Source organism: Mobula birostris, chromosome 11 (genome assembly GCF_030028105.1).
Source record: "Mobula birostris isolate sMobBir1 chromosome 11, sMobBir1.hap1, whole genome shotgun sequence".
Taxonomy (NCBI): Eukaryota; Metazoa; Chordata; class Chondrichthyes; order Myliobatiformes; family Myliobatidae; genus Mobula; species Mobula birostris.
The window spans coordinates 61,095,221-61,121,228 of NC_092380.1; the positions used below are offsets into that span (position 1 = coordinate 61,095,221).

The 26,008-nt window shown below is 39.9% G+C and overlaps 1 protein-coding gene across 3 annotated transcripts in view; it reads left to right on the plus strand.

The window, feature by feature from the left end:
* The window catches only part of ano9b (anoctamin 9b), a 159,640-nt gene that overhangs the window by 84,615 nt on the left and 49,017 nt on the right, over nt 1-26,008 (plus strand). For all 3 annotated transcript variants that reach the window (XR_011887860.1, XM_072273127.1, XM_072273128.1), the window contains exons 12-15: nt 945-1,049; nt 6,420-6,584; nt 7,168-7,204; nt 23,104-23,215. Coding sequence is in view for 2 of the 3 variants with exons in the window: in XM_072273127.1 (XP_072129228.1) it covers nt 945-1,049; nt 6,420-6,584; nt 7,168-7,204; nt 23,104-23,215 (419 nt within the window). In the remaining variant the exon portion in view is untranslated. The remainder of the gene's footprint in view (nt 1-944; nt 1,050-6,419; nt 6,585-7,167; nt 7,205-23,103; nt 23,216-26,008) is intronic.

The following is a 26,008-nucleotide window of genomic DNA, read 5'->3' on the forward strand; positions in this document are numbered from 1 at the left end:
CTTTTTGGATTTGAACAAAATATACCAGTAAGTTGCCATAGAAAATAACCTGATAATTAGAATATAAGATACTTTCTTCATGCATATTGTTAATGCAATGACAGTCAATAGCTCTGAAAGATTGAGATGGCTGTATTTCATTCCTACATTTAGTAAGTGGCTGTAAAATGAAAATTAAACATCAATTTCAAAGTTGGTTCTTTTTCTGCCATCTTGATTGTCTTTATGTGTACCTGATACAAATCTATCATTCTAACCTATCATTCCCAGTTCCTTTCCTAATCTTTGAAGAGACAATTTAATTAATGAAGTAGGTTATTCTGTTGCTAAAATGATTCAATCATTCAAAACAATTATCACTCTTCTCCAATTTAACTCAACGTCCCTGCTTCTATCCATAACTCTTTGATAGCTTTGATTAATGGCAATATATCAATTGTCTTTCTCTCTGAAACAAGATGAACAAACTCCAATCTGATACTCAATCCTAATTGAAAAGGATGCCTTAACATTGATTCCCTTTCAGATATCAGTTGACCTTCCTCTTCCCTTTGGGAAGATTTCTGCCTCTGGCTGCAATGGCCATGGCCATTCTAGTTGCCCTGTTTCAAAATGGAATTGAGTGAGAACCATCATTAACTGTGAGGGTCCTCAATGAAAAATACAATCAATAACTATTAGGACCAAAGGAACAATACACAGAGATAAATAGCGAAGAAATGTGTCTGAATAAGAAATACACATCTGAGGGCAAATCTATGGATCTACATACAACTATCGACTTTGCTAATTGTCCTATCGAAAACAAGCGTTTCTGTGCATACACTCCCCAACTTGAGGGTAGAGATTTCTTATTTAACTGTTGGCTTGGTTCTTAGGTAAATTTTATTTTTAGTGGGTTATGAAAAAATGGAATTTCAACATGGATTTATTTTATTCATCAGGAGGACTTGATTCTTGGGTTAATATACAACCCTACTATCCCACCTAAAAAATATCAACATTCGTACAAACGCACAATGATAGTCATGTTGCTGGCATGTATTCTGGTAAGTAGATATGTCACTATATTAACTAGAAATTGATAATACAAACTACAAAGAAAAGATCTTTCAATGGTAAAACTCTGCAGCAAGGTATGCTATACAGATAGTATACAAATTCTCAGATGTGTTGGGGTAACAAGAGTGCACCTAGATTTAGCTAGCACTAAGATGACTGAAAAAAACTTAGCGTTTTCATAGGACTGAACAGGACTTGGGTATAAATTGAATCAGTGATTTGGTAATCTGGTCAGATTAGGTGGGTTCTACATTCAGCATCAGAGCCTATTTCTGGGTTGAAATAGTGATCAAGTAAGTAGCTAGATATGAGGGTATGCACTTCAAGGAGGAGGTAGCGTTAATAAGTTGGTTGGAGGGGAGGTTATGGCTTCCATTCTAGAGCTATATTATGAATACTTAATCATCAAAAGGGTGGCCAATGATGGACAGTTGAAGGAAAGTATGAACCAACTTCCTCGGTAATGCTCCAAAAAGAGTATTGCACAGGGAATGACATAACTTGATCCATATTTGATGCTGTAGATGATTGGCTTAGAAAACCTATGGCCATTCCCCTCAATAGTAAGTATACCACTTTGGAAACTGTTGGGAGAGGGACAATCTACCGGGGGGAGGTACAGTGACTGGCTCTCTGGCACTGAGTCTAGCTCTGTGGCTCAGAAATGAAGGGGGATGAAGAGTAGTAGTGATTGGGTGTCCATAGGTAAAGGAGCAGGCAGGAGATCAGATTCAGGTTTAATATCACTGGTATAGAGTATTGTGCAAAAGTCTTAAACACGTATATCTCGGTAGGGTGCCCAAGATATTTGCACAGTACTGTATTTGTCGATGTGGAGCAGAGAGCAAATTTGTAAATCCAGTGGGAGCAAAAGATGTTGGGAATGGTGATGGTGGAGTGCCACAGGAGGGGTGTGGTACAGGTGTCAGAGGAGTGCAAGGGGTGGGAGGGGGTTGGTATGGGTGCAGACACACCCTGCCCTGAGACACCAGGCAAGGTAATTTTATTCCAAACAATTGGTTTATTGGTCATTAAAGAATGTCTCTGGTGCTTCCTGTTCCCTCCCCTTTTTCCCAACCGTCTTTCCCCTCTCCCTGCCTCCTTCCCACTCTCAGTCCACAATAGAGACCCATATCAGAATCAGTTTATCATCACTTACATACGTCATGAATTATTTTTTTTGCAGCAGTTCAGTGCAATACATAAAATTACCACAGTACTGTGCAAAAGTCTTGGACACTCTGTCTAGATATATAGAGGATGTTTCCTGTGGTGGGAAAGGTTAAGACCAGAGGACACAGTCTCAGAATAGAGGGGCATCCATTTAGAACAGAGATGAGGAGGAATATCTTTAGCCAGAGACTGGTGAATTAGTGGAATTCTTTGCCACAGGGCAGCTGTGGAGGCCAAATCTTTATGTATATTCAAGGCAGAGGTTGATAGATACTTGACTGATCAGAGCATGAAGGGATACGGGAAGAAGGCAGGAGATTGGAGCAGAGAGAAAAATTGGATCAGCCATGTTGAAACGGTGGAGCAGACTCAATGGGCCAAGCAGCCTAATTCTGCTCCTTAATCTTATGTCTTATTTATGCTTTCACCAAAACTAGTTTTGCAGTGTCCTCAATTGCCACTCAATAAGAAAATTCAAATGGCTGCGGCTGCTCAGAATGAAATGGTGCATAATGGCACTGGGTCAACCGGGCTAAGTTTGCTCAAAGTCATTTTTGACAGCCTTCTGAACCTCTTTCACTCCAAAGAAGCAACCATTCACCAGCTTGGCTACAATCACATAGAGTTAGTTATAACTGTAATGAGATTTGAAGGCATTATGTGAAATAATCACTAAGGGAACACATGCACGGGATTATAAGGCATTGCTCTTATTTGGATATAAATAGCATTTGGTATGGTGAATCACTTAGTTTTGACTTTCATGCAGATGATGATAAGGCATAATCGAGTGGAAAATTGGTTACAATAGGGATTTAGGGTTATCTTTAATCATTATCACTCATTAATTATCACTAGGAAGTCAATATTTGTTGAAAATGCCATTGAGAGTATTAAAAAATTACCAAATTGACCCACTGTAGCATTTCTGGTGAAGGAAATCTAACAGCACCATTATGTGACAGCTCTAACATAGCTGGCATTTTAAAAAGAGATTAATTACTGCCAAACAAGAGATTTGTGACTTGAAGCCCACAATGCCTCTATTAAAATACTGAAGCAACAGCTCCCTTTGCCTTTCTGCATGGTTTATGTTGGGCTTTTACTTAGATTAGGAGGAAGCTCTCAAGGGTTGCTGACATGTGCTGGTCAAGTGGGATCTCAAGTGAATCTAAGATCTATATTTCATTCACAAGCACAAGCAGTAATGATGTCCCTTATCATAATCTTCCAACTTTTTTCTCCTCATACATTTTCGCTTCCTGTTCCTCCACTTCCACTTCCTGTTCCCACGATTACAAGTAACAAATTTTGACAAAGCACAATCCTCCATTCAGGATGACTTCTGAGCAAAAAAAAGCACAGTGTAGTTTCAGTGTTGCTTTTTTGGGAGTTGTTCGCAATCCTGCTTCCTGTACTACATGACTGCACTTCAGAAGTACTTAATCAGTTCAAGAGCAGTTTGGGACACACAGAAATGAATTGAAAATAACTAATATTAATTACTTCTTCAACAACATATTCAAAATAACTCAGGAACTCAATATGACAGGCAACATCTATGGAGGAGAATGAACAGTCGATGTTCATTGTCTCTACACCACCTTCTTTTTCTGGCTTCTGTCCTCTTCCTTTTCCAGTCCTGAAGGGCCTCGGCCTGAGACGTCAATTATTTATCCCCTCCATAGATGCTGCCAGACTTGCTGAGTTCCTCCAGCATTTTAGACCGTAAGACATAGGAACAGAATTAGGCCATTTGGCTCATCGAGTCTGCTCTGCCATTCCATCATGGCTGATCTATTATCCCTCTCAACCCTTTCTCCTGTATTCTCCCCGTAACCTTTGATGCCCTGACTAATCAAGAATCTATCAACCTCCACTTTGAGTATATCCAATGATCTGGCATCCACAGCCATCTGTGGCAATGAATTTCTCAGATTCACCATCCTGTACCTAAAGAAATTCCTTCTCATCTCTGTTCCAAAGGGACATTCCTCTATTCTGAGGCTGTGCCTTCAGGTTCTAGACTCTCCTCTATAGGAAACATCCTCACCACATCCACTCTATCTCTGCCTTTCAATATTTGATAGGTTTCAATGAGATCCCCCTCATTTATCACCAACAAAGCTACTTCATCATCTCTGCCTACCTACCTGTCTTTTCAATATAATGTTAAATTCCCAACTGTAATCTTCTTTCAGCCATGGCTCAATGATGCCCAAACGGTCAAACCTTTTAATCTCTAACTGTGCTACAAGATCATCTACCTTATTCCATATACTGCACGCATTCAAATTGGACAGCTTCAGTCCTGAATTCATCACCCTTTTCGATTTTGCACCCATGTTACACTTCAACTCATCCCACTGACTCAATTTTGCCTGTCCTTCCTCATAATCTCTGTCACACTGCACTTACTTGTCTACCAACTGCGCCATCCTCAATCCTATCACTCCAGTTCACACTTCTGTGCCAAATTAGTTTAAACCCTCACCAACAGCTCTACCAAACTTGCCCGCAAGGATATTGGCTCTCCTTGATTTCAGGTGTAACTCACCCTTTTTGTACAGGTCATACCTTCCCCTGAAGAGATTCCAGTGATCCGCAAATCTGAAACCCTGCCACCTGCACCAATTCCTGAACCTTGCACCAACTCCCTATATTCCCTCTTCAGGACCTCATCCCTTTTCTGACCTATGTCATTGGTATCAATATGTACCATGTCTTGCAGCTGTTCATCCTCTCCCTTTAATATGCTGTGGACCCAATCTGAGACATCCCTGATCCTGGCACCTCGGCAGCAACATACCATCTGCACCTCTTTCACGTCCTCAGAATAATCAACACTGGTGCACCTGAAGGATGCGTATTTAGCTCACTGCTCTGCTCTCTCTACACTCTCCCTGTATCCCTTTATGCCCTGATCAATCAAGAATCTATCAACTTCTGTCTTAAATATACATAAAGACTTGGCCTCCAGAGCTGCTTGGGGCAAAGAATTCCACTGATTCACCATTCTCTGGCTAAAGAAATTCCTCCCCATCTCTGTTCTAAAAAGACACCTCTCTATTCTGAGGCTGTGTCCTCTGGTTTGAACCTCTCCCACCATAGAAAACATCCTTTCCACATCCACTCTTATCAAGGCCTTTCACCATTCGATAGGTTTCAGTGAAGCCACCCCTCATTCTTCTGAATTCCAGTGAATACAAGCCCTGAACTATCAAATGGTCTTCATATGACAAGCCATTAAATCCTGGAATCATTTTTGTGAACCTCCTCTGAACTCTCTCCAGTTTCAGCACATCCTTTCTAAGATCAGTGGCCCAAAATTGTTCATGATACTCCAAGTGAGGCCTCACTGTGCTTTATAAAGTCTCAACATTACATTCTTGCTTTTCTATTCTAGTCCTCTTGATCTGAATGCAAACATTGCATTTGCCTTGTACACCACAGACTCCACCTGCAAACTAACCTTTAGGGAATCCCGCACAAGGACTCTCAAGTCTCTTGGTGCCTCAGGTTTTGGATTTCCTCCCCATTTAGAGAATAGTCAATCCTTTCATTTCTTTTACCAACATGCATGACCATACACTTCCCAACATTGTATTCCATCTGCTATTTCTTCATTCATTCTCCTAATCTGTTTAAATCGTTCTGTAGCCTCTGTACTTCCTCAAAATTACCTGCCTCTCTACCTACCTGCATTCTTCCTAGGAGTGCACAACAGATTCTTGCACCATAGCTACTGACCCCCAAGCTTAGTGGGTAGTCCAGCAGTCTAAGTTGTCACTTCTTCAAAGCCTCTGTAAAGAATGGAATACCAAACTCCAGTAGAAGAGTCTAAGCTTGCATGGTTGACATTAGAACTTCCAGTACAGGGTTAGCATTTCAAGTTGACAACCTTTCATCTGAGTATCAAATGAAGGGCAGTTGAAGTGAAATGTTAACTCTGCCTTTCATTCCATAGTTGCAGCCTGAGCAAATGAATATTTCTAGCATTTTGTTTTATTTCAAATTTTCAAAACCTGTAGTATTTTTGCTATTGGATTACTCATTGCGCTCTTTGTGATCCTTATTGATATGTCATACTTGCCTGCCTACCATGTTATCTGCATTACATTATTTCTCCTTATTTACGTAGATGTTGTATAATTGCTCAGTCTGATTTTCCTGCTGTTTTACAGATCACAATTATCATTGGCATTGCTCTTGGAATTGTGATATTTCGGGCTATTGTTGCTGTCCTGTTCACAAAATCTTCATCAGAGTTTCTGAAGGATCATGCCTCTACAGCCGCTGTGGCTGTTGGTGCTTTGTTGCATTTCCTTACAATTCTCATCATGACTAAGGTATGAGATTGGCAAACTTCTTTCTTCTTATCAGGATTCCATTTTATTTTTATTGTAATAGCAAGAGTTTATTGCATATAATTTACAAAACCTTTATGCACTCCTGTGATATATACTGATGTACACGGATAAGACCTAAGTTTAATGAATAAATAGAGCATGTGGTTACAAATGATTAATGTTCTCCCTTTGCTCCCAAATTCATAAGGGAAATTTACTGGATAAGTTCAAAATTACAAGAGATTTTAATAAAACAATTCCACTGGTCAATGAGCTATATGCATTTAAATATTAGTGAACATACATTTAAAATTACAACTTGAAAGTTAAAGAAAATGTTTCGAATCTTTTACATGTGTCCTTGGCACATGGAACACCCTAATAGAAGGAAAAGAAAAAAATAGAAATTGGACTTTAAATAAAGGAAAGGAAAAAGAGACAGGGGAATGGAGGGAAAACTAAATTAATATCAAACAAAACCAGCATCTTAAAGGCAAACTCTACTCTGGCAACTACCCTTGTTGTAAAAGATATGCAAAACACTTCATTAAGTCAAATAATTGCTGACATTTTTGTGTTACAGATTAATCGCAAACTTGCGAAGAAGTTATGTGATTTAGGTATGTATGCCTCTAATCTGGGTTAGAGGAAAACGTACCTTCTTATGTGTATTAAAAGCATTTTGAAAATGTTTTGAGGAGTTTATACCTTTTTCAGATGGAGATCACTTTGGGAAACTGGACTTGGCACCACTTGTCACGATTCATCTTCAGCAGGGATGTAATTTTCCCCACTGTATTTTGTACCGGCAATCATGATATGAAAGTAAAGTGGAGGACATCATGATATGAAAGTAAAGTGGAGGGCTGTGTGGGAGGGAAGTGTTAGAATGATCTTGGAGTAGGTTTAAGGTTTGGCACAACATCATGGACAAATGGCCTGTACTCTGCTGTGCTGTTCATCTGTACGCACACATTTCTACTTTGCAAAATTAGATCGAAAGATCCCCTCTACCAGCTTTACTTTTAGTCACAGTAAAATAAGGGGCAAATCACACAGCAAGTTGGGAACCATATGGGATTTAAAGGACCTCTGGTAGGTTTTTTCTTTCATTCTGATTGCCACACATTGATTAACAATAAGCAACAAAAATAAAAATTTCAGTATTGCATTAGATGGCAAAGTCTATGAGTCCTATAGACTACTGGACAGGTATATGGAGGAATTTAAGGTGGAGGGGTTATATGGGAGGCAGGGTTTGGAGGTCGGTGCAACATTGTGGGCCGAAGGGCCTGTAATGTGCTGTACTATTCTATGTTCTATGTTCTGATAACTATTATGGGGTGAGGCATGATTGGATTCCAACACAGCATAGGTGTGCAACGTTAATCTCCACTATGCCATTTATCCACATGCCCTCTTTATTTCTACCACTCTCATTCCCTCAATTCCGTGACTTTTCAATAGGTGCAATAGGTATATTTAATGTCAGAGAAATGTGTACAACATACATCCTAAAATTCTTTTGATTTCTCTCTTCTGTTTTTATCTTCCCTCCTTTTCATTATTTCATAGGAAACGCGTGAATGAGTGGTTGCTGTGAACTCAGCCAACAATTACTCTCTGTGAACATATGTTTATCTCTATTTCAAATATAATTAACATGAAACAAACTACTTCATCCTTCCAGGCCAAGGACTGGAGGCCCGGAGACAACCTGTCTTGGGGTTGGAGGATTGTCTGTGTGTGTGAGTGGATAGGAGAGTGGAAAAGGGGCTTGATTTGCTGTTGTTATCTTGCTTTCTTGTTATCGCTGTTGCTTGTGTTGTTCTGCTGAACATTGTGGGCATGCTATTGTTACGTACCCCGTAACTGGGTTGCCAAACCAGCAGAAATGGATCACTCAGTTGGAGTCTGAATTACTGGAACTAAGAAAGTTTTATTAAGGAAATAAGCAACACAGTACTCTAATAGTAAGGCTATAAATGCAACAGGTTAGCACTGAATAAACACACGTGTACACAGAACTAGGATAATAGGATCAATCAAGCTCTATCGCAGTCTAGGGGTAAAATGTTCAATCACAAGTGACAGAGATCAGTTTAGTTCAGTTCGCAGCAATCGTTGTTGTGCCGTTGAAGAGAGAGAGAGAGCGAATGCTGATATTCAAAATCGGATTCAACAGACCTTTGATATTTCTCGCAGTTAGCTTTCGGGCGAGCCCTTTGTAATGTCTTCTGAGGTCACCGACTGTGACCCCTCCGTTTTCAGATACGATCGTTCCTCTGCGGTGAACCCGGCACCCAGGCAAAGGTGGGCACACACACCAGGTTCCCGCGGACCAAATCTTTCCACCCTGTGCGTCTATGGCTGGTCCTGTGACTAACCCTCCAAAACTCCCACCGACTTGTGGGGGCACACTGCTTCCAGGGTCTCGATACCTCGTGGTGTCGTGAGTGGTGTCTCGTGTGGTGTCTGTTGCCTTAGCGAACCTGTCTCTTTTTATCCCCCTGTTGGGGTATGGCCTGTCCATCACTTCAAACAGTTCAGGATCAAAGGAGCCGGTCTTGACAATACGCAGACCGGTGTCTCCTTCTGTTAAATTCTCGCGTCTCTTCATTAACATTTCCAAATGCTGCTCCATTGTCTTACTTATCTCTCTCCTGAAGACAGGTGGCAGATCAACTGTTGATCCCACTGGTGATAGCACAGGACAGTCAACATCTTAGTCTATGTGTACTTTCGTCACGCTATGTTGGCACTTGTGGGCTGCACACAGCACATCCTTATTTGTGTTGATTGTTAACACAAATTACATATGTTGTTATGTTTTGTAACTCCAGAACATAAAATTAATTGAAAGGAAAATAAGGGAATAACGTATTTAACTTCGTGCTTACTTTAAGCGAAACGTGCATGTATTACATAGTAGTGTCATGATTGCAATTCACTTATTTTTACATATAATCCATAATTAATCATTTTAATGAACAAGAAAGCTTAATCAGACAATATATTTACTACTCAAATTCTACTGAAATATTAAATACACACAGCACTCCTTCCTGCTTAGCAATAAACTCCAATTCAATATAGAATGCATCCCAACTATATATACAGTATTCTATAGAATACAACTACTATATAGACCTCAACAGCATAGTGCATTTTAAATTGTCCCATTTAGTCCTAGAGATTTAATCGCTGTGGAGGATTACTCTTGTGGGATAATGTCTTTCCTGACAAGGGGAATCACTGTGTTTAGTAGATGAGATGTGGCTGTGAAACAATCCTAGGTTCTGGGGCCTCCTCCATGGTGGTTGTAGTAGTTGACTCTGAGGCTGCAGGAAGTGGTTCTGACAGCTCTGGATACCTTTCTTCTCCTTTTCTCGGTTTTTCTCTCTGGATCTGCTTTGAGCCTTTTCAACTTGTTTTTCTTTTTCTTGCCTTCCTTTCTTTCCTTCTAGTTTCTTACGAATATCTCTGAATTTGTTAATTTCTTGAGAAATTAGGGCTCGTTGATCCTCTGCCATTTCCATAGCACTTATGTCATCCTCCTCTTGCTTTTCCTTTTTCTTCTTTCTAGGACGTGCATCGTGATCTTGGGAAGGTGCATTTAGTTCACTGGAGTATTCTCTTATTAATCCTTCTATTGCTCCCTTTACAATTTGATCTCTCCTCTTGGTTTCCTCATCCACAACATCATCTGATGAATCTTTTGTTTTCATATCTCTTCTTTTTGACTCTTCACTCATCCAACTGGGCTTTGCGTCTTTACATCTACTTTTACTGTAGCTTTTTGTCTCCCACTTAAATTTTTTTTTTTTGGCGTGTGTGTGCGTGTGTGTCTGTGCGTGTGCGTCTGCGTGCGCATGTGTGTGCGATGTTGGCGGGACGATGTCTTTTTCATGCCTTTACAAGGCGCGGAGCGAGAGAGAGACTCTGTGGCATGCCACTCCTCACACAGACATTTTGCAGTATTTTTCCCATTATTTTACGAGGTCGTGTTGTGATCTCGACACTCAACCTGGCACGGATGGAAAGCGTACTCGGGAGCGGCCCCGACTGGGTTCGAACCCGGGAACCTTTGTTCCGGAGTCTGGTACTGATGTCATTGCACCACCAGCTGGCCCCTCCCACTTAAATTTCATAAAATTACCTTAATGCACGCAGACTAGATTCTGGTTCATTATACTCACAAAAGCCGAAAGCTGGAACTTTCCCGAAGCTCCTTGAACTCTCTTCCAGCTTAAAACCAAGCTACATTTCGCAAGTAATTACCTGATAAACAAATTATAAGTTTTCTCAGATATGCTGCCTTCAAAAACTGTTTAAGTTGGCCCACTGCTTTCCTCACTTTCATGATTCCTCTGAGCAGCATGGTCTTTCCTTAATCTCATGGACACGCTATGTTGGCACTGGAATATAGGGCAACACTTGCGGGCTGTGCCCAACACACCTTTGGTTGTGTTGATTGTTAACACAAATCACATATACCTCTTCCTATAGATGCTGCCTAGCCTGCTGCATTCCACCAGCATTTTGTGTGTGTTGCTCACATATTTTGTTATGCTTTGTAACTCCAAAACATAAAATTAAGTGAAAAGAAAACAAAGGAGTCTGAAATGCAAGTCTAACTCCATATTTATCTTAAGCAAAGTATGCATGTATCACATGGTAGTGTCATGACATGACATATGCAATTCACATATATATATCTTCAACTGCAGTTTACTCATTCTTTTACCGTTAGCTTTAATGGGATCTGTATTAGCTACTCTACACATATTATACCTATTAGGGTGGAGTGATTTGTCCCTGGTGCAGTGAGTCACCCCACTAAGTGGCTTAACTGCATTGTCTATCTGCACTTCCTATGCTTGTGACTCCTTCCACTCTTGTAGTACCCACAACACGTTTAGCTGAACTTAAAACAGTCACCTATTAGTAAACCATGTTTCCTATATGAGTTATTAGCAATGCTAATCAATTTCTTGGGCCTACAATTCTGTAAGATAAATGTCTTTGATCTTTTCACAATATTTAATCCCTTGTCAATGACAAGAAAGTGTCAAAAATGGAACCATAAAACAGCTTCAAAAAACGGAACCATAAAACAATGGCTTAGATCCCAGAAATGAGGAAATGAAAAATTTTCAACAAATACATCATAACAATTTATGCTTTATTTCTTGAGGTTGACAGTTAGTAGGGATGTTTGAAACTGAAATTCTTAGAAATCTTTTAAAACCCACCCAACAGAGAATGGAAGTAACATCTGATTAAGTGGATCTGATAGTTTTTGTTGGGCTCTCTTAGTTTTTCTGACAGTCTTGCCTTCTATCTAAATGCTGCTTCATGTGCTGAGTTGCAAGTAGATTTGAGCATTGTGGTATTAGGCATGAACTTGGGAATGTAAATTTGGAAGAAACGTTCTCAAGCCTCCCTAAGCAACCTCCACATTTCAGCTGTTGTGCATTTCCTTGAGAACATTTCTTCCAAATTTACATTCCCAAGTTCATGCCTAATACAATTTTAATTAAATGTTTTCTCATACTATCTGCTCCTATCCTTGTCCATAGCTAACCTAGAGGTTAGGGAGTGTGGTCACTATCTCCGAAATGCTTGCCCACCAAGAGTTCTGTCACCTGACTGTCCTGCCGAAGGTTATAGGCCTGAAACATTGACTGTATTTTTTTCCATAGATGCTCCCTGGCCTGCTGAGTTCCTCCAGCATTTTGTGTGTGTTGCTTGGATTTTCAGCATTTGCTAATTCTCTCTTCTTTGTGACCTGACCAGGTTCATTGCCTAATACTAGATGTATTATAGCCTCTCCTCCAGTCAGTCTGCCTACATATTGTGTCAGGAATCCTTTCTAGACACACTTAACAAAATATGACTCATCTAAACCTTTTGTACCAAGGAGGTGCCAATCAATATTAGGGAAGTTGAAGTGTGAAAACAACCCAATTTTTTTTGCCCCTTTCAAAGATCTGCCTACTGATCTGCTCTTCAGTGTCCCTGTCATTCCCTTCTTGTTCTGACTTCCACTCAGACTGACTCAGTAAATAATCTCTCCATGACATTCTGTCTTTCTGCAGCTGTGATACAATCCCTGATTGGCAATGCCACATCCCCTCCTCCACCTTTGCCTCCTATCCTATCCCTTCTAAATTATCCAAACCCTGGAACGTCAAACAGTCAAGCAACCAATCCTGCCCTGAGGCAGCCAAGTCTCGGTAATGGTACAACATCATAATTCCGTGTACTGATCCATGCTCTAATTTCATCACCCTTGTTCTTAATACTTATTACTTAATGCCCCCATGTTTTTAATAGAGGTATGATTGACCTATTACAACCACAACCATGTGACATATGATTCTAATCATTGGAGAGTTTTCTCTTTGACACCCACTGACTTCAGCCTTTATAAAGGTGCCTTAATGCCACACTTAATCAATTGTTTCCTCACATCAAGGACAGTCACTCTTGCTTCATCTCTAGAGCTTAGATCTATCTTGGTCCAGATTTGGAGCACAACTGCGATTAGTCCTGGAGTTAAATGGAACAGAAACTAAGTGTTGGTGAGTAGGCTACTGATGTGTAATTGTCACTTGATAGCACTGTTGTGGAAACTTTAATCAGTTTGTTGATTGTTAAGTGGTCATGGTGGAATGCAAACTAGGTGTTGGTGAGTAGGCTACTGATGTGTGATTGTCACTTGATAGTACTGTTGTGGTAGCTTTCATCATTTTGCTGACTGAGAGCAGACTCATTGTGTGATAATTGGCTGGCCTGGATTTGTCTTGCTTTTTGTAGTCAGAATATATATAGCCAATTTCCCACATTGTGGGTAATGCATAATTAACAATTAGTTTATCATTGTCACATGTACTGAGACACAGTAAAAAGATGCACATTAACAATCTATGTATTTCTCCACTGTGACATCTGCACAAAGAAATTGGGGGTTGGAGCAACTGCTGTTGGGAGTTGCTGTCGGTGAGGAAGGGGAAGCAGAAATGGCAGGAAGTGACAGAGAAGATTGAGGTAGCGAATGGCAGCTGATATTGGGTAATAGTAGTTGTATGGAGGAAGGTGAATGACAGGTTTCTGGGAAACTGTAAAATAAGCATCCAATTAAGGATTGTAGTGACTTATCGTTCAGTGATGAAGGCAATAGACAGGATTTAAATTTAAAAGAAGGAAGGAAGAGTCTAAGGTTTTGTTGAGATTTGAGTGTGGACCTGTTTCTGATCTCAATCTAATTAGACTAACTAAGGATTTGGAAAAATCATTAGGAGGTATTGTTGCTGCAAAACCTTGAAGAGATGGGGCTCTCTTAGTATTTTGCAAAGATAGTCATCAATATGAAAAAAGCTTGGGGTTAAAAGCTGTGAGAGGAAGAAAAGTAACATGTCGGAGTTATATTGAACAACAGTGGTTTTAGGGAATAATATCTGAAGTGCCTCTATATGTATCCATGGATCGTTAAAAATAATTTAGTCAGGGGAAAAGTTATAGACGTTAGACATTTAAAAGGATTTTGTGGTGGAATAAGAACAGATAGCTTATCAGTGTTGATTACATTTGATGGAAAAAGTAACCAGATTTAGATTGAGTTATATGGTTTCAATCTGTGTTATCCCCTCTGAGATGCTTTCACTGCCAGAGGCTTGGCTGTGTAGTAGTTGTATGTAAGGGTAAAAAGTGGTGTGGTTTATGTGGTGGAGAATATGATTATTGCAATTGTGGGGGAGAAAATGTAGCAACTGTGGAGGGGAACATTGCTCTATTTATGGATGGTGTCCCATATATAAGAAAACTGTGAAGTGCAGTGTGTTTGGGTGGAAATGGACTTATCATATGCAGAGGCTCTGCAGAAAGTACAGAAGACAGTGTCAATAGGATCTATTAATATACAGATTAAAGACAGTGTGTAAAGTGCATAATTGTATAACAAAGGATTCTGTGATTGTTGATAAGCTAAAATTTGTCACTGTCATGGCAGATGTAGTAAATTGTATAGCACAAACTAAAAGTAGGACAGAAAAAGATTAAAATTATATTGAAAGCTGCAGAAAACATCTAGAGATAAAACTTTAGAAGTTATCAATGATGCTTTACAAGGAGGAGTAAATAATGTTCAGACTTCAAAGGCAGGTTGTTGATGGTTTTTCTGATCTTACATGAAATGCTAGAAGTCCCTTAGCTAATGGTCCAAGAATTTTTAGACATTTATTGAAGACTTACCAAAAAAAAACCTGATGTTTTAAGTGTACAGGAAACCTGGTTGAAATCTTGCTTAAGTTTTAGGATACAAGATTATGTTGCTATAATCTGTAAATGGGTAATGGAGGAGGAGTGGCTACCTTTGTCAAAAATGGGATAGTGCTTAGACCTATGGAAATTGGAGTTGTTTATGAGTCAATTGTGGTTGAAATTTGAGAAAATATTAAAATACAGAAATACTTTTTATAACCCTTGTGATATATTGGGAAGTGTGGGTGGAAATGAAAAAAAAAAAATGGAAGACTTTCTGAAAGAAAAGTGTTTGGTGTGCTGGAATGATGGTAGGAGTACAAAGAGAAATCTATTTAATGACACTGTTTCTGCTATAGATCTTATGCTGGTATCCGAGGCTAAAACAAGTGTGTGTAACTGAAATGTATAACGAAACAACAGTGGGGAGTGATCATTTCCCCATTACCTATACAATGGGAATAGATGTGGACGTTTCTTGTATCTCCACATGACATTTTAAAACAGGCAAACTAGGATGTATTTGATGGTTTATATGGTCATTTGGTTTTGGAGCATATCAAGTTGAGTAATAACTCCTTGTGCAGTGTACTCAACTCAATAGCTATGGAAACAATTCCCAGATTTTTGGGAGTGAGGCAGTGTTACTCTATCACACACCTAATTCCCCACATCTCCAAATAACCAACAATTTCATCAATTAGGACTTGTACCTATCATTCAAATCTCACATTGAAATGTGGCCTTATACATTTAGCATTGCAACAGGCCTTCTAGCCACATCTCATAACAATGGTGCATTTGGGAACTTGTAAGAAAGAATTTGTTCATCTTGAAGGAACATGGAGTTGTTGGGCACCAATTCAGTCCAGATGATGCCACCCTACATGAAAGATTCAGGTGGCCAATATACCCTTTTGAACCCAACCATAATCCAAAATGCAATTAATTCAGAGCAGGGTGAAGTGCAAGGGTAAAGAAGTCTGACTACAATTGTATGAGGGATTTAGCAATATTAAGAAACTATGTTTAGATAATAGCTCCTTATACTTTTCTGGAAGACAAGACGATCGAAGTTTACTGGACTGATTTCTAGGATTTCAGGCCTGTCATGTGAAGAAAGACTGAGCAGATTTCATATTGGCTTGATAGGCTTAATGCAGATAGATCGTTTCCCTTAGCTAGAGAATCTGAAATTAGAAAGTATAGTCATGGATTGATATAAATGGCTGCAATCAGGAGGAAATATTTGCCTAAAAAGCTGGTGTTGCACAGTATTCAAGTATATTCAAGGCAATCCGGGAAAAATCAAAAGGATACAGAAATCAAACTAGAAACTAGATTTGAGGAATATCACTTATGATCTTATCGAAAATCTGAGCAAGCCTGAAAGACTAGTGTACACTTTCTGTTTCTTATGCACATGTTAATGAATTCACTGTGGAAGCTCAGACTGCTGCCATGCAAATTCAAACAGTTGTCATTATGATGACAGATACTAGATAGATAGATACTTGATTGATCCCAAAGGAAATTAGTATCACAGTAGCTTTACAAATGCACAGATATACAAATATTAGAGGAGAAGTAAGAAAGAAAAAAAATTGCCTTAAAAATAAGATGTACAAGATTTACAAGTCAAAGATGACAAGATTTCCTAGTTCACACTGATAAGATGGTAGTGCAAGAACTACTGTAATATTATACAGCAATGGGTGCACATTCACACCATCCAGGTAAGAAATGATGGTTGTGGTAGTATTGCAGAGGGTGTCCATGATAACAGGGTGTACAGAGCTAAACAGAACTTAAACAGAGGTTAATAAGTCTTAACAGGAGGGCATCATCATTTCCCCAGCTGTAGGTTGACTCATTATAGAGTCTAATGGCGGAGGGTAAGAATGACCTCATATAGTGCTCTTTGGAGCAGCGCAGTTGTCTTAGTCTATTGCGAAAAATACTCCTCTATTCAGCCAAGGTGGCATGCAGAATGTGAGAAACAGTGTCCAGAATTGCCAGGATTTTCTGGAGGGTCCTTTGTTCTACTACAGCATCCAGTATGTCCACTTTGACTCCTATAACAGAACCTGCCTTTCTAATAAGTTTATTAAGCCTGCTGGCATCATCCGCGTTCTACCAATCAGTTGTCACTAGCACACCACTGCATAGAAGATTGTATTGGTGACGACAAACCGGTAGAACATGAGAGGCCTGCACACTCCAAAGGACCCCACTCTCCTCAGGAAGTAGAGGAGACTCTGGCCCTTCTTGTATACAGCCTCTGTGCTGGTGATCCACTCAAGTCTGTAATCCAGGTGCACTTATAGGTTCTCACCACATGCACATCCTCACCATCAATAGTAACAGGGAGCACTGCATCACAATCGTCTAGTCTTCAAGGACATTTGATGAATGTCACAACATTTTATCAATCTATTTTTCAATAGATTACAAGGTTGCTGAGGTGGTTTGTTGTGGGAGAGGGAAGTGTCACAGAATCCATAGAGTAGATAAAATAAAGTAGGGACAAGTGGAGTGACCGTTGTTGGAGTGGACCAGTGTTAGAGTGGAGAGGTTTTGACTCAACAGGCTTGGGCGAGGTAAGTTTCTTCTTCTTCTGTTAGTGCATAGTTAGTGTTGCCAGAATGGCTCCAGGGACTGCGTTGTGTTCTTTGTGTGAGCTGTTAGAACTCTGGGAGACCTCCAGCCTCCCAGATAACCACAGCTGCACCAGGTGCACTGAGCTACAGCTCATCAGAGAACGTGTTAATGAACTAGAGCTGTAGCTCAATCACCTTGGGCTCATACGGGAAACTGAGGAGGTGATAGATAGGAGCTACAAGGAGGTAGCTACACCTAAGTTGTAGGAGGCAGGTACCTGGGTGATTGGCAGGAGAGGGAAAGAAAATGAGTCGTCAATACAGAGTACCCCAGTTGTCATTCCCCTCAATAATTAGTATATTGCTTTGGATATTGTTGGGCTGGACGACTTTCTGGGGGAACAGCAGCAACTGGTTTCTGGCATTGAGTCTAGTGTTGTGGCTCAGAAGGGAAGGGATGGGGGAGAAGCAGACTGCAGTGGTGATGGGGGATTTCATACCTAGAGGAGTAGACAGGAGATTCTGTGAACATGAACTGGACTCCCAGAAGCTATGTTGCCTCCCAGGCACCAGGGTCAGGGATGTCTCAGGTCTGGTCTACAGCATTCTAAAGGGAGAGGATGAGCAGCCAGAAGTCTTGGTACATATTGGCACCAATGACATAGGTAGGAAAAGGGAGGAGGTCCTGAAGGGAGGACTTAGGAAGTTAGGTAGAATGCAAAAGAGGAGGACCTCCAGGGCAGTAATCTCTGGATTTCTGCCTGTGTTATGTGCCAGTGAGGGTAAGAATAGGATGATTTGGCAGGTGGCAGGGCTTCAGATTTCTGGATCATTGGGATCTCTTCTGGGGAAGGAATGGCCTGTATAAAAGGGATGGGTTACACCTGAACCCAAGGGGGACCAATATCCTTGCGGGCAGTTTTGCTAGAGCTATTGAGAAGGGTGGAAACTAATTTGGCAGCGGGGAATGGGAACCAGAGTGTAGGGCTGAGGATGGGTAGTTGGTAAACAACTAGATGCTGTGTATATTGACATTGTAAGGAAGGACAGGCAGATGATAAGGCAAAATTGCAATCAGTGGGATGAACTGCAGTGTAACATGGGGACAAAATCTAAAAGGGTTATCAATACAGGACCTAAGGTGTTACATTGGAATGCACACAGTATATGGAATAAGGTAGATGATCTTACTGTGCAGTTAGAGATTGGCAGGTATAACATTGTGGTCATCACTGAGTTGTGGCTGGAAGAAGGTGACAGTTGGGAGCTTAACATCCAAGGATACATGTTGTATCAAAAGGACAAGCAGGTAGACAGAGTGAGTGGAGTGGCTCTGTTGGTAAAAGATAAAATCAAATACTTAGAAAGAGGTGACATAGGTCGAATCGTTATAAGCAGAGCTAAGAAACTGCAAGGGTGAAAAGACCCTGATGGGAGATATATACAGGCCTCCAAACAGTAGCCAGGATGTAGGCTACAAATTGCAACGGGAGATATAAAACACATGTCAAAAGGGCAATGTTATGATAACCATGCGGGATTACAGTATACGGGTAGATTGGGAAAATCTAGTTGGTGCTGGATCCCATGAGAAAGAATTTGTAGAATGCCTACAAAGTTGGCTTTTTAGAGCAGCTTGTGGTTGAGCCCATGAGGTAATTCTAGATTGGGTGTTGTGTAATAAACTAGATTTGATTAGGTATCTTAAGGTAAAGGAACCTTAGGAAAGAATGATCATAATATGATGGACTTCACCCTGCAAGCTAAAGTTAGTATTACAGTGGAGTAAAGGGAATTATGGAGTCATGGCATGACAGAAGAGCTGGCCAGAGTTGATTGGAAGAGGACACTAGCAGGGATGACGGCAAAACAGCTGGAGTTTCTGGGAGAAAATCAGAAGGTGCAGGAAAGGTTGATCTCAAAGAAGTATTCTAAAGGTAGGTTGGTGCAACTGTGGCTGACAAGGGAAGTCAAAAACAACATAAAAGCATATAATAGTGCAAAAATTGGGAAGTTAGAGAATTGGGAAGCTTTTAAAAACCAAAAGAAGGCATGTAAAAAGCAGTAAGGAGGGTAAAGATGAAATATGTTGGTAAGCTAACCAATGATATCAAAGAGGATACTAAAAGATTTTTCAGATATATAAAGAATGAAAGAGAGCTGAGAGTAGATTATCAGATCAGTGGAAAATTAGAGAGGTAGTAATGGGGGACAAGGAAATGGCAGACAAGTGAAATAAGTATTTTGCATCCATTTTCACTGTGGAAGACACTAACAGTATGCCAGAAGTTCAAGAGTGTCAGGGGGCAGAAGTGAGTGCAATTGGTATTATGAGGGAGAAGGTGCTTGGGAAGCTGAAAAGGTCTAAGGGTAGACAAGTCACCCAGACCAGCCGGACTACATCCCTGAGTTCTGAAAGAGGTAGCTGAAGAGATTGTAGGGGCAGTAATGGTCTTTCAAGAATCACTAGACTCTGGAATGGTTCCGGAGGAATGGTAAATTGCAAATGTCATTCCACTCTTTAAGAAGGGAGGGAGGCAGAAGAAAGGAAATTATAGGCCAGTTAGCCTGAGCTCAGTGGATGGGAAGATGAAGGATGAGGTACTTGAAGGCACATGATAAAATGGACCAAATTCAGCATGGTTTCCTCAATGGAAAATCTTGCCTGACAAATCTGTTTGAATTCTTTGAGAAAATAACAAGCTGGTTAGACAAAGGAGAATTGGTGAATGTTGTGTACTTAAGTTTTCAGAAGGCCTTTGACAAGGTGCCGCACATGAAGCTGCTTAACAAGAGACCCACGGTATTACAGGAAAGACAAAAGCATGGATAGAGGTCTGGCAGATTGGCAGGAAGCAAAGAATAGGAATAAAGGGAGGCTTTCCCGGTTGGCTGCCAGTGACTAGTGGTGTTTCACTGGGGTCAGTGTTAAGACTGCTTTTTATGTATATGTCAATAATTTGGCCAAGTTTGTGGACAAAACAAAGGTAGGTGGAGGGGCAGGTAGTTTTGAGAAAGCAGAGAATCTATAGAAAGACTTACACAGATTAAGAGTACAGGCAAAGAAGTGACAGATAGAATACTGTACTGTGTTACCATTCAATCTTCCAGCAGGATTCCCTAAAGGTTAACTTGCAGGTTGAGTCAATGATCAGGAAGGCAAATGCAAAGTTGTCATTCATTTTGAGAGGACTAGAATATAAAAACAAGGCTGTAATGCTGAGGCTTTATAAGGCATTGGTGAAGCCTCACTTGGAGTATTGTGAGAAGTTTTGGGCTGCTAATCAAAGAAAGGGTGTGTTGACTTTGGAGAGGGTTCAAAGGAGGTTCATGAGAATGATTCTGGAATGAAAGGGTTATCATATAATATATTTGATGGCTCTGGGCCTGTACTCACTGGAATTCAGAAGAATGAGGGAAGATCTCATTGAAACCTATGAAATGTTAAAAGGCGTAAATAGAGTGGATGAGGAGAGGATGTTTCCTATAGTGCGGAATCTAGGACCAGAGGGCTCAGCCTCAGAATAGAGGGATGTCCATTTAGTACAAAGATGAGGGGGAATATCTTCAGCTAGGGTGCAGTGAATCTGTGCAATTCATTGCTACAGGCAGCTGTGGAAGCCAGGATGTTGGGTGTATTTAAGGTTCTTGATTCATCAGGGCGTGAAAAGTTGTGGCCTGAAAGATTATGGCGAGAAGGCAGAAGAGTGGGGTTAAGCAGGAAAATGGATAAGACATGATGAACTGGTGGAGCAGAAGTGGTGAATGGCCTAATTCTGCTCCCATCTCTTGTGGTCTTAGTATAAAGCCATTGCTCATTATGAGCATGATGTTTCACCCTGGTACTTTGTCAGAATTCATATTGCTACCATTCAACCATGCCAAACTGTACTTGTGTAGCCAGGTCTTGCTGTACCAGAGCTGCACAAGGCCACCTTCCAATATCTACTCCAGTAAAAATATATTATGTTCTGCCTGAATGTTGCAGCTACTGGGTAATACTGTCTGTCATCACTAAGGGAGGGAAGCTTTAAGGGAATGAGCAAGGGAAATCAATGATTTACATAATGAGATATGAGCATCCACCTTCATGATTTTCTACATCTGAGTCAACATTAGTAGTAGTAGTAGTACACTGAACTGTGGTTCTGATCCAGGGAAGAACTAATATTGGTCACCAGCAAAGCAATGTTTTGCAGTGGTGCTGTGCATTATTGAGATCTTCATTTTAGTGAAGCCACATGTGTTCTCTCTCCCAGCTGGTTTCCATGAAGAGGGTATAAAATGTACTACTTTCTCTTTGAATAGAGGCTCAGAAAGCATCCTTACCTAATAGTAGATAGCAATCTACATAAACTTCCAACTCTGCCATGGAAGGAGCCAGATATGCGGCCACAATAACTAGAAGTACAACACTATCAATGTGAGCAATAGTTGGCATATTTAACCAATTATAGTTTACTGTAACATAAATATCCCCCACAGAAAATTTGCAGTACAAATCCATTGAGAGTTTGGGGATTTAGCAGAGTAACTCAAGCATTTGTATAATCATGCCAGTAGCCAGAAAAAGATTCAATCAATTAATTCATTATGCAGTTTATAAAGTGATTAAATAGCACTGGTTGCAGGACTGGAAAGAAAGGTTTTACACCACTGCTGAGCATGTGATTAACTCTGAGATTAGAGTAAGGATTGTGGCACTATTAAGCTCCAAAACAGTGACCCTGATATAAGTCCTTCTCTGCTATGCTCCAAAATAGTAACATTAATATTGATCCTACAAACTTATTTACAGCCTATACAACAATCATTTTTGAGGCTGGCAGAATAGATTGGCTGGCTGCTACAAGGCCGCAGCACATTTTTGACTTGCAAACTGTTTGGATTATGAAAATTCACAGGAACAGAACCCTGTCTTAACCTGGGGAGGATATATTAAATTAATCTGCATATTTCTAGTGCATGTTCATTGTGTATATGTTCACACTTACATTATGGTATCAGGGCCACATGCCATGTAAACGTGTGCATGCCTATAAGTCAATTTCAGTACCAGCAGTACATAGAAATGTCAAAGAAAGTTATTAAAGAGCTAAAGTTCTCACTGTGAGTGTTGTCACAGTTTGTATCAGAAGATACGTATATAGTATAATCTGCTATAAAAGTCTAGATATGGATATGCTGGAAATCACACTCAACAGGACAGGCAGCATCAAGAGTCCCAGACATGAAATGATTAAAGATTAGTTTTATTTGTCACATGTATATCGAAACATGCATCATTTGCATCAAATCAGATCAACGAGGATTATGCTGAGCAGCCTGCAAGGGTCGCCACATTTCTGGTGCCAAAATAGCATACCGACAACTCACTAACCCTAATCATACATCTTTGGAATGTGGGAGGAAACTGGAGCACTGAAGGAACCCCACGTGCTCATTACAGGCAGTGGCAGGAATTGAACCCTAATCAGAGACCAGTGGCGCTACTCTACCATTCCGCCTAATGTTGACTCTTTCCAAGGATGGTGCCTAACCTACCTTTTTCTGTTTTTATGCTTAGTTTATTTTGTCTTTCCAGGCTGAACTTCGGGAAAATGATTGAATCTTGCAAAATATTGCAGTTACTTATAACCATCTGTTATTTGCAGAATGCCCGCGCACATTATTGGCACGAGAAAAAAGCTTCACTGTGAAGATGTTCACATTCCAGTTCTTAACAATGTTTTCATCCATCATTTACGTTGCATTTTTTCTAGGGAGGTGAGTAGTAACAATTGGTCTTGTGGGTAATACTATGATGGAGCCAAAATGTAATCTTTTTCTATAATTTCACTGACCCTTTTACTCTCTCTGGAATCTGCCAAACTTTATACCTGTAAAAACAACACAGATACTTAAGAAATGGAAGCAGAAATAAACCATCTGACTCCCTGCATCATCTCTCCCATTCACAGGGAATGTGGTTGATCATTTACCTCAGCATCATTTTCCTGCAGCAACTCCATGCTCCTTGCTTCCATTAATACTCAAAAATCTATTGATCTCTGTCTTGTATATACGACGCAAATGAGCTGCCACAGTCCTCGAGTACAGTATTCTTAACATCGGACCCTCTCAATGTATAAAAATGTATTTTCATTCCTGACCCTTTGAATGGCCACTCCCTTATTTTGAGACTGATCATGGTTCAAGACTATACATCCAGGGAAACCATCCCTTTATATAGTCTGTCAAGCTCCATAAAAATATTATGTGTCAATAAAAACAATTTTCATTCTTCTAAACTTTGGGGAAATACAAGCCCAGTTTAACATATCATTATAAGATAATCAATCAATCTGGTAACTCTTCCTTATGGTTCATTTCTTGGAAGCATATCTTTTCCAAGGAAAGGACATACAACTGCTTCAGTCTTGCTGGATCCTATATAACTGCAGAAAGAAATCTTTACACTTGTACTCAAACTCTCTGGCTAAAGAGGCTGGCATATCTTCCCAAATGCCTACTGCAATTTTCAACGACTCGTACAAAATTTTCTGAATCTCTCTGAACACTACCACATTTAATCTTTCACCAATTCAAAATATTCATTTTATCTACTTTTTCTACCAAAAATGGTGATTTATCATTGTTCTGCTTTATATTCCATTTTCCATGTTCTTGCTTGTTAATTTAATCTGTCTATACCAATTTGATGTCTCTCTCCATTCTCCTCTACCATCTGCTTTATACTAAAAGCAAATTTTAATATATTTCACTGATCATTTATCCAGAACACATATTTGAGTTCTGAACATTTGACATCCCAACACTAATATATTTAGTTTCACTAACTTCCAACTCATTTATTCCTACTGCCCATTAATCTATTCTCCATCTATACCAAGACATTACTCCTAATCTCATATGCTCTAACTTTATTAACCTCAAGTGGCACTTTATTGAAAGCTTTAGGAAAGTCTAAGTACATCCTCATTTATTCTTCTTAAAACCTCAGAAATCTCAAAGAACTTTGCCAAATATAAATTTCCTATGTTCTATCTATATTAATGCCCTGTGATCCCATTGATATTTTCCAAGTGTCCTGTTACAATTTGCTTAGGAATGCATTTTATGATTTTTCTTTGCGACTGATGTCAGGCTAATCTTTTTGTCCAGTATCAGATCTAAAATATCTGGTTTCCTGAATGGTTCCTCAACATATTTAGGAAAGTGGTTACTATATATTCAAGAACTCACCCTTCATATTTTTGCAGTTAATTGGTTTGCTCAGGGCAGATGTAAATTAATGACCATCATTATTGTATCATAACATGTGTTTCTAATTTTTGGATTTGTATTTTGTCCTCTCTCGGCAAGCTTATGGAAACTTGCGTTATTGTTATCAAATATAGAACACAGGAAAGTACAGCACAGGAAAAGGTCCTTTAGTCCATTCTGTCTGTGCTGAAAATGATGCTAAATTAAACTAAATCTCTTCTACCTACACATGGTCTACATCATTCCCTGCATATTCATGTGCCCATCTAAAGCCTCTTAAATGCCAGTATCATATTTGCTTCAACCATTGCCTCTGGCAGTCTATTCCAAGCACCTACACCCTTTGTGTTAAAATAATGACCTGCATATCTACTTTAAACTACTATCTTCCCATCACCTCTCAAGCCTGAATGCATGACCTCTATTGTTTGACATTTCTATCCCGGGAAAAGAAAAAGATTCTGACTGTCTAACCTATCTCTGCCTCTCTTAAATTTGTAAATGTCTATCAAGTGTCCCCTTACCATACAGCACTTGAGAGAAAACAAAGTTTATCTAACTTCTCATTATAGTTTCTACCCTCTAATCCAAGCAGCAGCCTGATAAAGACCTTCTGTACTTTTCCCACAACTTCCATAGGAAGTAGTGGGCAACCAAATTTCACACACTACTCCAAGTGCAGCCTAACCAAAGCTTTATACAGCTGCAACATGATTTTTACATTCGATACTCCAAAAAATGAAGATGTCTTCTTTTCACCTATCTACTTGTATGGCCCCTTTCGGAGATCTGTGCTCTTGCATCCCATATCCCTCCGTACATTAATGCAGTTAAGGGTCCTGCCAGTAACTGTATGCTTTCCCCTTTCAGTGGATCTCCCTAAATGCCTGGATTAAACTCTGTCTGTCATTTCTCCACTCATATCTGTAACTGATCTATAACCTGCTGTATACTTTGACATTTCTCCACGGTCCACAAGCTCCACTAATCTGTGTCATATGCAGATCTACTAACCCATCCATTTACATTTCACTTAAGTAATTTATATATAACACAAAGAGCAGAGGTCTCAGCACTGATCATTGTGGAACACCACTAATCACAGACTTCCAGCTAGAATAAAAGACTTCAACCATTACCCTCTGTCTTCTATGGGCATGTCAACTCTGAGTCTAAACTACCAATAACCTATGGATCCTATGCATTTTAATCTTCTGAATTGGCCTACCATGAGGGACATTGTCAAATGCTTTATCAAACTTCATACAGACAGCATCCACTGTCCTATCCTCA